The following is a 15,452-nucleotide window of genomic DNA, read 5'->3' as shown; positions in this document are numbered from 1 at the left end:
GCCCCCTAGCCCCAACAGGTTAAGTGTTCCTTGAATTATAAATAAATCACAGACAATATTACCAGCAATTCACCATCACACCACCTCCTTGCTTCACGATCGGAACCACACATGAGATCATCCATTCCCCTACTCGGTTTCTCAATGCACTGCAGTTGGAACAAAACATTTCTAATTTGAACTCATCGTACCAAAAGACAGATTTCCACTGGTCTAATGTCCATTGCTCGTGTTTCTTGTCCCAAGCAAGTATCTTCTTATTATTGGTGTCCTTTAGTAGTGGTGTCTTTGCAGCAATTTGACCATGAAGGCCTGATTCTTGCAGTCTGAACAGTTGATCTTGAGATGTCTGTTACTTGAACTCTCTGAAGCATTTATTTGGGCTGCATTTTCTTTGGCTGGTAACTCTGAACTTATCCTCCCCAGAGGTTACTCTGTGTCTTTCTTTCCTGTGGTGGTCATCATGAGAGCCAGTTTCATCATAGCGCTTGATTGTTTTTGGCAACTGCACTTTAAGAAACTTTCAAAGTTCTTGAAGGTCAATCATTCCGGAAAATTTGAAGTAATGGACTGTCGTTTCTCTTTGCTTATTTGAGCTATTTTTGCTGTAATATGGACTTGGTCTTTTACCAAATATACTGCTAAAAAAAAATAAAGGGAACACTTAAACAACACATCCTAGATCTGAATGAAAGAAATAATCTTATTAAATACTTTTTTCTTTACATAGTTGAATGTGCTGACAACAAAATCACACAAAAATAATCAATGGAAATCCAATTTATCAACCCATGGAGGTCTGGATTTGGAGTCACACTCAAAATTAAAGTGGAAAACCACACTACAGGCTGATCCAACTTTGATGTAATGTCCTTAAAACAAGTCAAAATGAGGCTCAGTAGTGTGTGTGGCCTCCACGTGCCTGTATGACCTCCCTACAACGCCTGGGCATGCTCCTGATGAGGTGGCGGATGGTCTCCTGAGGGATCTCCTCCCAGACCTGGACTAAAGCATCCGCCAACTCCTGGACAGTCTGTGGTGCAACGTGGCGTTGGTGGATGGAGCGAGACATGACGTGCTCAATTGGATTCAGGTCTGGGGAACGGGCGGGCCAGTCCATAGCATCAATGCCTTCCTCTTGCAGGAACTGCTGACACACTCCAGCCACATGAGGTCTAGCATTTTCTTGCATTAGGAGGAACCCAGGGCCAACCGCACCAGCATATGGTCTCACAAGGGGTCTGAGGATCTCATCTCGGTACCTAATGGCAGTCAGGCTACCTCTGGCGAGCACATGGAGGGCTGTGCGGCCCCCCGAAGAAATGCCACCCCACACCATGACTGACCCACCGCCAAACCGGTCATGCTGGAGGATGTTGCAGGCAGCAGAACGTTCTCCACGGCGTCTCCAGACTCTGTCACGTCTGTCACATGTGCTCAGTGTGAACCTGCTTTCATCTGTGAAGAGCACAGGGCGCCAGTGGCGAATTTGCCAATCTTGGTGTTTTCTGGCAAATGCCAAACGTCCTGCACGGTGTTGGGCTGTAAGCACAACCCCCACCTGTGGACGTCGGGCCCTCATACCACCCTCATGGAGTCTGTTTCTGACCGTTTGAGCAGACACATGCACATTTGTGGCCTGCTGGAGGTCATTTTGCAGGGCTCTGGCAGTGCTTCTCCTGCTCCTCCTTGCACAAAGGCGGAGGTAGCGGTCCTGCTGCTGGGTTGTTGCCCTCCTACGGCCTCCTCCACTTCTCCTGATGTACTGGCCTGTCTCCTGGTAGCGCCTCCATGCTCTGGACACTACGCTGACAGACACAGCAAACCTTCTTGCCACAGCTCGCATTGATGTGCCATCCTGGATGAGCTGCACTACCTGAGCCACGTGTGGGTTGTAGACTCCGTCTCATGCTACCACTAGAGTGAAAGCACCGCCAGCATTCAAAAGTGACCAAAACATCAGCCAGGAAACATAGGAACTGAGAAGTGGTCTGTGGTCCCCACCTGCAGAACCACTCCTTTATTGGGGGATGTCTTGCTAATTGCCTATAATTTCCACCTGTTGTCTATTCCATTTGCACAACAGCATGTGGCATTTATTGTCAGTCAGTGTTGCTTCCTAAGTGGACAGTTTGATTTCACAGAAGTGTGATTGACTTGGAGTTACATTGTGTTGTTTAAGTGTTCCCTTTATTTTTACCATGGAAAGAAATTCCACGAATGAACTTTTAACAAGGCACACCTGTTAATTGAATTGCATTCCAGGTGACTACCTCATGAAGTTGGTTGAGAGAATGCCAAGAGTGTACAAAGCTGTCAAGGCAAAGGGTGGCTACTTTGAAGAATCTCAAATATAAAATATTTTGATTTAACACTTTTTGGGGTTACTACATGATTCCATATGTCATTTTATAGTTTGGATGTCTTCACTATTATTCTACAATGTAGAAAATGGTAAAAATAAAGATTAACCCTGCAATGAGTAGGTGTCAACTTTTGACTGGTACTGTATTTTGGCAGATATCCTTAGTCTGTGACTATTGCATCCCTAAAATCGGTATCAGTATTGGATCTAAAAATCCCATATTGGTCAGGCTCTACTATCTTCAGTTTCGTACTGTGATCGTTACCCATATATTGTCATGTTTGCTCCTGGCTGTTCTAGGATCAGTCTGAGGAGCCAGCCCCAACCCCTGTAGTGGTGAACAACACGGCTGTAGAGAACAATGTAGGAGGAGCACCAGAGATGGACGGACATGACTCAGCAGAGAATGGTGAGCTTAGCCACTTAGAAATACCCAGGAGCTGAAGGTTTCATATCATTAGTCACTCCTGGGGCGGCAGGTAGCCTCGTGATTAGAGCGTTGGACTAGTAACCGAAAGGTTGCAAGATCAAATCCCTGAGCTGACAAAGTAAAAATATGTTGTTATGCCCCTGAACAAGGCAGTTAACACACTGTTCCTAGGCTGTCATTGTAAATTAGAATTTGTTCTTAACTGACTTGCCTAGTTAAATAAAGGTATAATAAAAAAATAAACTAAACTCTGACTGAACATACACATACTTGTGGTCCTGTGTGGCTCAGTTGAACAGAGCCTGGCGCTAGCAACTCCAAGGTTGTTGGTTCAGTTGGAGTGTGTGTATATATACATACGGAGATGGGGAAGAGGTTTCACACATACAAATGTTAATTTTAAAATACACATTTGTACGTGTGAAACTTCTTCCCCACCTCCGTTGTGTATGCGTCTCATTCTCCCTTACTGAAAGATTGATGAAGGATCAAGAAAGACACTGCTATAGTTGAGTTTAATTATTTAATCCAGATGGAGAAAATATATGCTCATTACTAATCCACCAGAAGCATGCCTGGGTTGACAATGTATTGTTTATTCAGATGTAGTTTCCATGAAGTCTGGACACACACCCTCATTTGAAGTGTGCCTCGGTTCTTGACAATACTTTGTTTATCTAGACGGAATCTCCCAACAGTCTGGACACACACCTTTATATTGTTGACATTGTGTTGTTGTTCACAATGTTTTGTTTATCAGACGGAGTCTCTGTAAACAGTCTGGACAACACCCACCCTCTCCAGCTGGAGACTGCCATTGACATGCCTGGTAGCCTGGACTCCCTCAGGGCCGACGCCGTGGAAACCAAGACTACGACAGTCTACACGGGAGTGGCGGCGGTTACCAGCCATGGGGCATGTCTAACGCTGAACGACCACAACCGCCTCAGACTATTCATCCAGGAATTTACCTTCAGGGGACTACTACCTCACATAGAGAAGAACATCAGACAGCTCAATGACCAGGTAGACACACACACAAAATAGCAGCGAAATCCTGGAAGGACTGGTAAATGATAGATGGACACAATCTATTATATGGTCTAAGGCATTCTAATGATCTGCTCTCATTCCCTCTCTCTCCCTCCTTCCCCTACATCTGTAGCTGGTCTCCAGGAAAGGCTTGAGTCGCTCTCTGTTCTCAGTCACTAAGAAGTTGTTTGGAGGAGGGAAAGTTCCGGAGAAGAGTATTGCTGAACTGAAGAACACTTCCGGCCTTCTGTAAGTACATCACCACCCTCCTTCTCCTCTTCTCTGTCCCCTTCCTCCTCTCCCTCTGAGATACCTACTCCAGCCCTCATCGTCCACATACAACACCCGTTCTGCCATTCACTTTTGGTTAAAGGTCCTCAAAGCACACACATCCCTGGGTCGCTCCTCTTTTCAGTTTGCTGCAGCTAGCGATTGGAACGAGCTGCAACAAACACTCAAACTGGACCGTTTAATCTCCATCTCTTCATTCAAAGACTCAATCATGGACACTCTTACTGACAGTTGTGGCTACTTCGCGTGATGTATTGTTGTCTCTACCTTTGTGCTGTTGTCTGTGTCCAATAATGTTTGTACCATGTTTTGTGCTGCTACCATGTTGTCATGTGTTGCTGCCATGCTATGTTGTCTTAGGTCTCTCTTTATGTAGTGTTGTGGTGTCTCTTGTCGTGATGTGTGTTGTCATATATTTATTTATTATCCCCGCCTCCGCAGGAAGCCTTTTGGTAGGGCGTCATTGTAAATTGAGTTTGTTCTTAACTGTTCTTAAAAGATGGCAAGGTTCTCTTATTAACAGATTACACCTTGGATTCCACAATCAATCAATCAAATGTATTTATAAAGCCCTTTTTACATCAGCCAATGTCACAAAGTGCTATACAGAAACCCAGCCTAAAACCTCAAACAGCAAGCAATGCAGATGTAGAATAACGGTGGCTAGGAAAACTCCCTAGAAAGGCAGAAACCTAGAGAGGAACCAGGCTCTGAGGGGTAGCCAGTCCTCTTCTGGCTGTACCGGGTGGAGATTATAACAGAACATGGCCAAGATGTTCAAACGTTCAAAGATGACCAGCAGGGTCAAATAATTATAATCACAGTGGTTGTAGAGGGTGCACCTCAGGAGTAAATGTCAGTAGGCTTTTCATAGCCGAGCATTCAGAGTTAGAGACAGCAGGTGCGGTAGAGAGTCGAAAATAGCATGTCCGGGACAAGGTAGCCCTTCCGGTGAACAGGTCATTCACTGTGTCTGGTACATACGGTATGAACACAACCACCAGGTAAGTTGACTGAACACTTTCTCATTTACAGCAATGACGTGGGGAATAGTTACAGGGGAGAGGGGATGAATGAGCCAATTGTAAGTTGGGGATGATTAGGTGGCTATTATGGGACAGATTTTGGAAATTAGCCAGTACACAGGGGTTAACACCCATACGATAAGTGCCATGGGATCTTTAGTGATCACAGAAGGTCAAGACACCCGTTTAATGTCCCACCCGAAAGACGGCACCCTACACAGGGCAATGTCCTCAATCACTGCCCTGGGGCATTGGCTATTTTTTTTGACCAGAGGAAAGGGTGCCTCCTACTGGCCCTCCAACACCACTTCCAGCAGTATCTGGTCTCTCATCCAGGGCCAGGACCAACCCTGCTTAGCTTCAGAAGCAAGCCAGCAGTGGGATGCAGGGTGGTATGCTGCTGGCTGTATGTCTGGTACATACGGTATGAACACAATCACACATTTACTGAGTTAAACCGTCCATGTGTCCAATCAGAGGTGCAGAATAAGAGGATATATATAGAGAGAGAGAGAACTCAAAGATTAGCTTTAGGCTTTCACTCAAGTGTATATGTACAGTGCATTCAGAAAGTATTCAGACCCCTTGACTTTTTCCACATTTTGTTAAGTTAGACTTATTCAAAAATTGAGGGGGCAAAAACAATTTAATCAATCTACACATTATACCCCATAATGACAAAGCCAAAACAGGTTTTTATTAAAAAAAATTCAACTGAAATATCACGGTTACATACAGTACCAGTCAAAAGTTTGGACACTTACTCATTCCAGGGTTTAGCTTTATTTTTGACTATTTTCTACATTGTAGAATAATAGTAAAGACATCAAAACTATGAAATAACATGCATGTAGTAACCAGAAAAGTGTTACAAAATCAAAACATATTTTATATTTGAGATTCTTCAAAGTAGCCACCCTTTGCCTTGATGACAGCTTTGCACACTTTTGGCATTCTCTCAACCAGCTTCATGAGGTAGTCACCTGGAATGAATTTGAATTAACATGTGTGCCTTGTTAAAAGTAAATTTGTGGAATTTCTTTCCTTCTTAATCCGTTTGAGCCAGTCAGTTGTGTTGTGACAAGGTAGGGGTGGTATACAGAAGATGGCTCTATTTGGTAAAAGACCAAGTCCATATTATGGCAAGAACAGCTCAAATAAGCAAAGAGAAATGACAGTCCATCATTACTTTAAGACATTAAGGTAATTTCAAGAAGTTTCTTCAAGTGCAGTCGCAAAAACCAAGTGCTATGATGAAACTGGCTCTCATGAGGACCGCCACAGGAAAGGAAGACCCAGAGTTAACTCTGCTGCAGAGGATAAGTTCATTAGAGTTACCAGTCTCAGCAATTAGCAATTATCTGCACCTCAGAGTTCAAGTAACAGACACATCTTAACATCAACTGTTCAGAGGGAACAGTGTGAATCAGACCTTCGTGGTCTAATTGCTGCAAAGAAACCACTACTAAAGGACACCAATAAGAAAGGAAAGGGAAGAGACTTGTTTGGGCCAAGAAACACGACCAAGAAATACTTGAGTATGACGCTACAAGCTTGGCACACCTGTATTTGGGGAGTTATTCCCATTCTTCTCTGCAGATCCTCTGGGCCACTCAACGACATTGAGACTAGTCCCGACGCCACTCTTGCGTTGTATTGGCTGTGGGCTTGGGGTTGTTGTCCTGTTGGAAGGTGAACCTTCGCCCCAGTCTGAGGTCCTTAGCGCTCTAGAGCAGGTTTTCTTCAAGGATCTCTCTGTACTCTGCTCCGTTAATCTTTCCCTTGCTCCTAGTCCTTGCTGCTGAAAAACATCCCCACAGCATGATGCTGCCACCACAATGCTTTACCGTAGAGATGGTGGCAGGTTTCCTCCAGACGTGACGCTTAGCATTCATGCCAAAGAGTTAAATCTTGGTTTCATCAGACCAGAGAATCTTGTTTCTCATGGTCAGAGTCCTTTAGGTTCCTTTTAGCAAACTCCAAGCGGGCTGTCATGTGCCTTTTTACTGAGGAGTGGCTTCCATCTGGCTACTCTACCATAAAGGCCTGATTGGTGGAGTGCTGCAGAAATGGTTGTTTTTCTGGAAGGTTCTCCTATCTCCACAGAGGAACTCTGGAGCTCTGTCAAAGTGACCAAGGCCCTTCTCCCCTGATTGCTCAGTTTAGCCGGGCGGCCAGCTCTAGGGAGACTTTTGGTTGTTCCGAACTTCTTCCATTTAAGAATGATACAGGCCACTGTGTTCTTGGGTACGTTCAATGATGCAGACATTTTTTGGTACCCTTCCCCAGATCTGTGCCTTGACGCAATCCTGTCTCTGAGCTCTTCGGACAATTCCTTCGACCTCTTGGCTTGGTTTTTGTTCTGACATGCACTGTCAACTGTGGGACCATTATATTGACTGGTACATGCCTTTCCAAATAATTTCCAATCAATTTAATTTAAAACGCAGCACAGTACTGCTCATGCTCCCAGGTGATATTTATTTACTTTAAGTTTCCTCTCAATGTCCCCTCCCCTGCGTGACATCTTGACCATTTCTATTCCAATGCATCTCAGAGAACTAATAGGATGTCCAGCTTGTGTAAAATGACAAGCAACCAGATTTTGCGTACAACTCCAGCACCTGCGGAAAGTACCTGAATGTGCATATGTTCTTCAGCTTTTGTAGAATCAATTGAATTTACCACAGATGGACTCCATTAGTTGTAGAAACGTCTCAAGGATGATCAATGGAAACAGGATGCACCTGAGCTCAATTTCGAGTCTCATAGCAAAGGGAGTGAATACTTATGTAAATAAGATATTTGTTTTTTATTTCTAATATATTTGCACAAATTTTAAACTTTTTTTCACTCATCATTATGGGGTTTTGTGTGTAGATTGAGGATTTTTTTATTTAATCCATTTTAGAATAAGGCTGTAATGTAACCACGTAAAAAAAGTCAAGGGGTCTGAATGCTTACCGAATGCACTGAGCAGTTTAGGGTGCCATTTGGGACACATCCATTCACTATAGTGCACTACTTTTGACCAGAGCTTTGTTGGCCCTGGTCAAATGTATTGCTGTCAATAGGAGAATAGGGTGCCATTTGAGTCTGACTTTGGATGGTGTTTTCTAACGCCTCCACCTATACCTCAGCTGAGTATATGACCTCTGACCTCTGCCCTGTGTGATGTCATCAGCTATCATCCAGAAGCCCCTGAGCTGCAGATCAGAAAGATGGCTGACCTGTGTTTCCTGGTTCAGCACTATGAGCTGGCCTACAGCTGCTACCACACGGCCAAGAAGGACTTCCTATCTGACCAGGCCATGCTCTATGCTGCTGGGGCGCTGGTGAGAACACACACACAGAAAAGGAGAGAGAGATGTGGCGCGCACACACACACTGTTGTGGAAATTCTAATCAATAATGAGGAGAGACGAGGTCAATCACTGATCAGGATATTACTTTATTCACAACTTATTTATAATGGGGCATAGAATAATTGCTCTGCAATAATGAGGCTGGTCGATTCAACAGCGAGCAGCTCTGACATGCAAAATATATTTTATAGCAAAGATACACCTTAGTCTACATGACAAACAACAGATGTATGGAATGGGTCACAAGGTGATACTTGATATATGAGAAAGCAGTGTCCCCCAGCCAGATAGCTTTTGTTATGGAGACTTTTCTTATTGTACAGAGTTAGCCCCCTAAGATCTCGTCCCTGGTACTTCACAGTACAGAAACATCAACTCATTTTATGGCATAAATCAATTGTAAAGTCCTGTGGGGAGTGAGCCTCTAGGTCATACACTATCCCAAGATAGGTGCAACATCAGAGATGACGTACAGTGGTTCCAGACACTACCCCACATCTTTTCGCAGGCCTTATCTCCCCCAAGTCCAAAGGAGGGAGTGACTGGCGCACAGACATCGTGGAGACAAGTAATTGGTTCCCCATTTAACCTCTCTGGCGCATGTGGGACGAACTCGTCCCACCTACGTAACAGCCACTGATATCCAGTGGCGCGATTTTTGAATCGTTAGAAATACTATTACTTCAATTTCTCAAACATATGACTATTTTACAGCTATTTAAAGACAAGAATCTCGTTAATCTAACCACACTGTCCGATTTCAAAAAGGCTTTACAACGAAAGCAAAACATTAGATTATGTCAGCAGAGTGCCCAGCCAGAAATAATCAGACACCCATTTTTCAAGCTAGCATATCATGTCACATAAACCCAAACCACAGCTAAATGCAGCACTAACCTTTTATGATCTTCATCAGATGACACACCTAGGACATTGTGTTATACAATACATGCATGTCTGTTCAATCATGTTCATATTTATATCAAAAAACAGCTTTTTACATTAGCATGTGACGTTCAGAAAAAGCATAACCCCCGCAAACTTCCGGGGAATTTACTAACAGTTTGCTAAATTACTCACGATAAACGTTCACAAAAAGCATAACAATTATTTTAAGAATTATAGATACATTACTCCTCTATGCACTCGATATGTCTGATTTTAAAATAGCTTTTCGGATGAAGCACATTTTGCAATAATCTAAGTACATAGCCCGGCATCACAGGGCTAGCTATTTAGACACCCACCCAGGTCAGCCTCCACCAAAATCACATTTCCTATGAGAAAAATGTTCTTACCTTGCTTGTTCTTCGTCAGAATACACTGCCAGGACTTCTACTTCAATAACAAATGTTGGTTTGGTCCCAAATAATCCATCGTTATATCCAAACAGCGACGTTTTGTTCGTGAGTTCTAGACACTATCAGAATGCTACATCACGGTCTTGCGCATGGCGCATTGGCGTGACAAAAAATGTCTAAATATTCCATTACCGTACTTCGAAGCATGTCAACCGCTGTTTAAAACCAATTTTTATGCCATTTATCTCGTAGAAAAGCGATAATATTCTGACCGGGAATATGCATTGAGCCTAAACAGCCGAATTAAATTTCTCCTCAGGAGTGAATCGTGCACGCGCCTCATTCAAAGGTCCTCTGATCGGCCACTTACCAAAGGCGATAATGTGTTTCAGCCTGAGGCTGCCTCGTCAACCTTCAGGTATTTCCCGGGTTCTGAGAGCCTATCGGAGCCCTGGGAATTGTCACGTTACAGCTAAGATCCTTACTTTTCAATAAACAGATGCAAGACGCACGACTCCTTGTCAGACAGGGTACTTCCTGCATGAAACCTTGTCAGGTTTTTGCCTGCCATAGGAGTTCTGTTATACTCACAGACACCATTCAAACAGTTTTAGAAAATTCAGAGTGTTTTCTATCCAAACCTGAACAATAATATGCATATTCTAGCTTCTGAGTTGGTGTAGGAGGCAGTTAAAAATGGGCACATATTTTTTCCAAAATTCTCAATACTGCCCCCTAGGCCAAACAGGTTAATCACATGGTTTAAAATAGGTAAAGACACATTCACATATGAAGACAATGTTCCAGCCTGTCCTCTTCTTTTTCTGATATTCTGCATAGCAACAGGGACATGTGATAGACAAGCCTGACTTCTCCCCTCTCTGGGCCCCAGGTGACGGAGGCCCATATGAGGGAGGAAGTGCAACTGCTAACACCAGAGTCCAAAGGGATACATTCTAATAACGAGTTAACCTCTCTAGGGCAGGTGGCACCAAATCGTCCCACCTACGTAACAGCCAGTTGAATCCTGTGGCGCGATATTCAAATACCTTAGAAATGCTATTACTTCAATTTCTCAAACATATGACTATTTTACAGCATTTTAAAGACAAGACTCTCGTTAATCTAACCACACTGTCCGATTTCAAAAAGGCTTTACAACGAAAGCAAAACATTAGATTATGTCAGCAGAGTACCCAGCCAGAAATAATCAGACACCCATTTTTCAAGCTAGCATATAATGTCACAAAAACCCAGAAGACAGCTAAATGCAGCACTAACCTTTGATGATCTTCATCAGATGACACACCTAGGACATTATGTTATACAATACATGCATGTTTTGTTCAATCAAGTTCATATTTATATCAAAAACCAGCTTTTTACATTAGCATGTGACGTTCAGAATTAGCATACCCCCCGCAAACTTCCGGCGAATTTACGAACAATTTACGAAATTACTCAAGATAAACGTTCACAAAAAGCATAACAATTATTTTAAGAATTATAGATACATAACTCCTCTATGCACTCGATATGTCCGATTTTTTTAAAATAGCTTTTCGGTGAAAGCACATTTTGCAATATTCTGAGTAGATAGCCCGGCATCACAGGGCTAGCTATTTAGACACCCAGCAAGTTTAGCCTTCACCAAACTCCGATTTACTATTAGAAAAGTTTGATTACCTTTCCTGTTCTTTGTCAGAATGCACTCCCAGGACTTCTACTTCAATAACAAATGTTGGTTTGGTCCCAAATAATCCATAGTTATGTTCCAACAGCGGCGTTTTGTTCGTGCGTTCAAGACACTATCCGAATGGTAAATAAGGGTCATGCGCACGGCGCATTTCGTGACAAAAGATTTCTAAATATTTCATTACCGTACTTCGAAGCATGTCAACCGCTGTTTAAAATCAATTTTTATGCCATTTTTCTCGTAAAAAAGCGATAATATTCCAACCGGGAATCTGCAATTAGGTAAACAGACGAAAGAAAATACAGCACAGGCTCGACTCGGGCACGCGCCTAAGCCCTTTGTCCTCTGATCGGCCACTTGGCAAAGACGATAATGTGTTTCAGCCAGAGGCTGCCTCTATATCGTTCAGCTTTTTCCCGGGCTCTGAGAGCCTATGGGAGCTGTAGGAAGTGTCACGTTACAGCTAAGATCCTGAGTCTTCAATAAACAGAGGCAAGAACAACAACACCTTGTCAGACAGGCCACTTCCTGCATGAAATCTTCTCAGTTTTTTGCCTACCATATGAGTTCTGTTATACTCACAGACACCATTCAAACAGTTTTAGAAACTTTAGGGTGTTTTCTATCCAAAGCCAATAATTATATGCATTTTCTAGTTACTGGGCAGGAGTAGTAACCAGATTAAATCGGGTACGTTTTTTTATCCGGCCGTGTAAATACTGCCCCCTAGCCCTAACAGGTTAAACAGTTCAATCAAATAAGCATATTATGCAGATAAGACATCTTAATAATCTATATTACTGCGCTAATTCTGATTCTTCCGCCACAACACTCACAGAGAACCTACACAAATAAACACAAGTGAATACTGTACACGCTCACACACACGTCACATGCGCACACACACACAGTACATTGTAATGAAGGTAATGAACAGTCTTGCAGAAAGGACACCGCAGGATCTAAGGTTCCGGTGCCAGAAAGTTAGTGCTTAGCAGCACATGCAGTACAGTACTGAGGCTGAGCACACACACCAATCTAACCTGCACCTCTGAATGACGTTAACAAAACAGATTCCTGAGCAGTGGGGTATCTATCACAGTAGACTAGAAAAAGAGGCAATGTGAAGTTTGTCCTAGCATTCCGCTGTGTTAGCCATGAGGCGTTGCTGCATCGTTATCTGGGTCACGGGAATATTAACAGCAGACCTGTTTGTTTGAAACTCGTACAGGTGCGTGTGTTTGCGACTCTAATAACAAGAATATTTTTGACAGTCTGATGTGGTCTGGAGCTGTGACGTGTCCATTCCTATCCTCCACACACCCACCATATTACCACTTATGACACAAACTATTTGGATATATGAGAAATGGATACATCTTAAATGGTTATCATTCTCCTCTCATATTGCTGCACCCTCTTTCTTGTTATCTCTCTTTCTCTGTCGCTGTCTGTCGGTCTGTCTGTAGGAGATGGCAGCAGTGTCTGCGTTTCTCCAGGGTGGGGCTCCACGGCCGTATCCAGCACACTATATGGACACGGCAATTCAGACCTACAGAGATGTGTGCAAGTACGGCATTAACACACACAGCTGCATGTGTTGTCACAAAAACACACATTGATTAACAATATCCAGTAAGCTAAAATACCCAGCCTCATAGCTCAACAGCCACATACAAGTCACAAAACACACAACTACAATGTACTGGCTCTCCCACTCCTGTGGTAGTGGGTATGAATGTTTTATAAATATCCCCCCCTGCAGGAACAAGGTCCTAGCTGAGCGTTGTGCTTTGTTCAGTGCTGAGGTACTGAAGAGTCAGTCCAAGTACTCTGATGCTGCTACCCTCCTCATCAAGATGACCAGTGAGGTGAGAAGTACACACTGCTTGTCATTGTTACCACAGGTTCAATGTTTTTATTCTGTAGATTGACCTCTGGCTTTGTGCATCTCTGTGGAAGTCAGATTATTGAATGTTACGTGTATCATATACAGTTGAAGTCGGAAGTTTACATAGACTAAAAATTCGTTTTTTAACCACACCACAAATTTCTTGTTAACAAACTATAGTTTTGACAAGTCGGTTAGGACATCTACTTTGTGAATGACACAAGTAATTTTTCCAACAATTGTTTACAGACAGATTATTTAATTTATAATTCACTGTATTACAATTCCAGTGGGTCAGAAGTTTACATACACTAAGTTGACTGTGCCTTGAAACAGCTTGGAAAATTCCAGAAAATCATGTCATGGCTTTAGAAGCTTCTGATTAGGCTAATTTACATCATTTGAGTCAATTGGAGGTGTACCTGTGGATGTATTTCAAGGCCTGCCTTCAAACTCAGTGCCTCTTTGCTTGACATCATGGGAAAATCAAAATAAATCAGCCAAGACCTCAAAAAGAAAATTGTAGACGTCCACAATTCTGGTTCATACTTGGGAGCAATTTCCAAACGCCTGAAGGTACCACATTCATCTGTACAAACAATAGTACGCAAGTATAAACACCATGGGACCAGGCAGCCGTCATACCGCTCAGGAAGGAGACGCGTTCTGTCTCCTAGAGATGAACGTACTTTGATGCGAAAAGTGCAAATTAATCCCAGAACAACGGCAAAGGACCTTGTGAAGATGCTGGAGGAAACGGGTAAAAAAATATCTATATCCACAGCAAGGAAGAAGCCACTGCTCCAAAACCGCCATAAAAAAGCAGACTACAGTTTGCTGCACATGGGGACAAAGATCATACTTTTTGGAGAAATGTCCTCTGGTCTGATGAAACAAAAATAGAACTGTTTGGCCATCATAATCATTGTTATGTTTGGAGGAAAAAGGGGGATGCTTGCAAGCCGAAGAACACCATCCCAACCGTGAAGCACGGGGGTGGCAGCATCATGTTGTGGGGGTGCTTTGCTGCAGGTGGGACTGGTGCACTTCACAAAATAGATGGCACCATGAGGAAGTTAAAGCTTGGTCGCAAATGTGTCTTCCAAATGGACAATGACCCCAAGCATACTTTCAAAGTTGTAGCAAAATAACTTAAGGACAACAAAGTCGAGGTATTGGAGTGGCCATCACAAAGCCCAGAACTGAAAAAGCGCGTGCGAGCAAGGAGGCATACAAACCTGACTCAGTTACACCAGCTCTGTCAGGAGGAATGGGCCAAAATTCACCCAACTTATTGTGGGAACCTTGTGGAAGGCTACCCAACATGTTTGACCCAATTTAAAGGCAATGCTACCAAATACCAATTGAATGCATGTAAACTTCTGACCCACTGGGAATTTAATGAAAGAAATAAAAGCTGAGATAAATCACACACTCTACTATTATGACATTTCACATTCTTAAAATAAGGTGGTGATCCTAACTGACCTAAGACAGGGTATTTTTACTTGGATTAAATGTCAGGAAATGTGAAATACTGAGTTTAAATGTATTTGGCTAAGGTGTATGTGAACTTCCGACTTCAACTGTGTGTATTTGTGAAACTTTTGTAATGTTGCTGCCTGCTGCTGTCTTGAACAGGTCTCTCTGTACAAATAAAGGTTAAATGAATGTGTGTGTGATATGTCCATGGTATTAGCTAACCTGTCTAACTCTGTCTCGATCTCGTTCTCAGGACTCTGATCTGTGTTCTGCCCTCCTATTGGAGCAGGCAGCCCACTGCTTCATTAACATGCGAAACCCCATGGTCAGGAAGTTTGCCTTCCACATGATCCTGGCAGGACACCGTTTCAGCAAGGCAGGACAGGTGAGTGGAACACAACCTGTGTTTGTGCATATTTGTGTTTGTGCATATTTGTGTTTGTGCATATTTGTGTTTGTGCATATTTGTGTTTGTGCATATTTGTGTTTGTGCATATTTGTGTTTGTGCATATTTGTGTTTGTGCATATTTGTGTGTGTGTGTGTGTGTGTGTGTGTGTGTGTGTGTGTGTTAA

The 15,452-nt window shown here is 43.0% G+C and overlaps 1 protein-coding gene across 5 annotated transcripts in view; it reads left to right on the top strand.

Annotated features, from left to right (window-relative positions):
• Positions 1-15,452, top strand: part of trappc8 (trafficking protein particle complex subunit 8) — a 105,883-nt gene that overhangs the window by 31,252 nt on the left and 59,179 nt on the right. For all 5 annotated transcript variants that reach the window (XM_029707787.1, XM_029707786.1, XM_029707785.1 and 2 more), the window contains exons 7-13: positions 2,666-2,774; positions 3,556-3,821; positions 3,961-4,076; positions 8,328-8,478; positions 12,975-13,075; positions 13,271-13,376; positions 15,132-15,263. In XM_029707787.1, coding sequence (XP_029563647.1) covers positions 2,666-2,774; positions 3,556-3,821; positions 3,961-4,076; positions 8,328-8,478; positions 12,975-13,075; positions 13,271-13,376; positions 15,132-15,263 — 981 coding nt within the window. The remainder of the gene's footprint in view (positions 1-2,665; positions 2,775-3,555; positions 3,822-3,960; positions 4,077-8,327; positions 8,479-12,974; positions 13,076-13,270; positions 13,377-15,131; positions 15,264-15,452) is intronic.

This window comes from Salmo trutta, chromosome 22 (assembly GCF_901001165.1).
Source record: "Salmo trutta chromosome 22, fSalTru1.1, whole genome shotgun sequence".
NCBI lineage: Eukaryota > Metazoa > Chordata > Actinopteri > Salmoniformes > Salmonidae > Salmo > Salmo trutta.
This window is presented reverse-complemented; position numbering and strand designations above follow the sequence as displayed.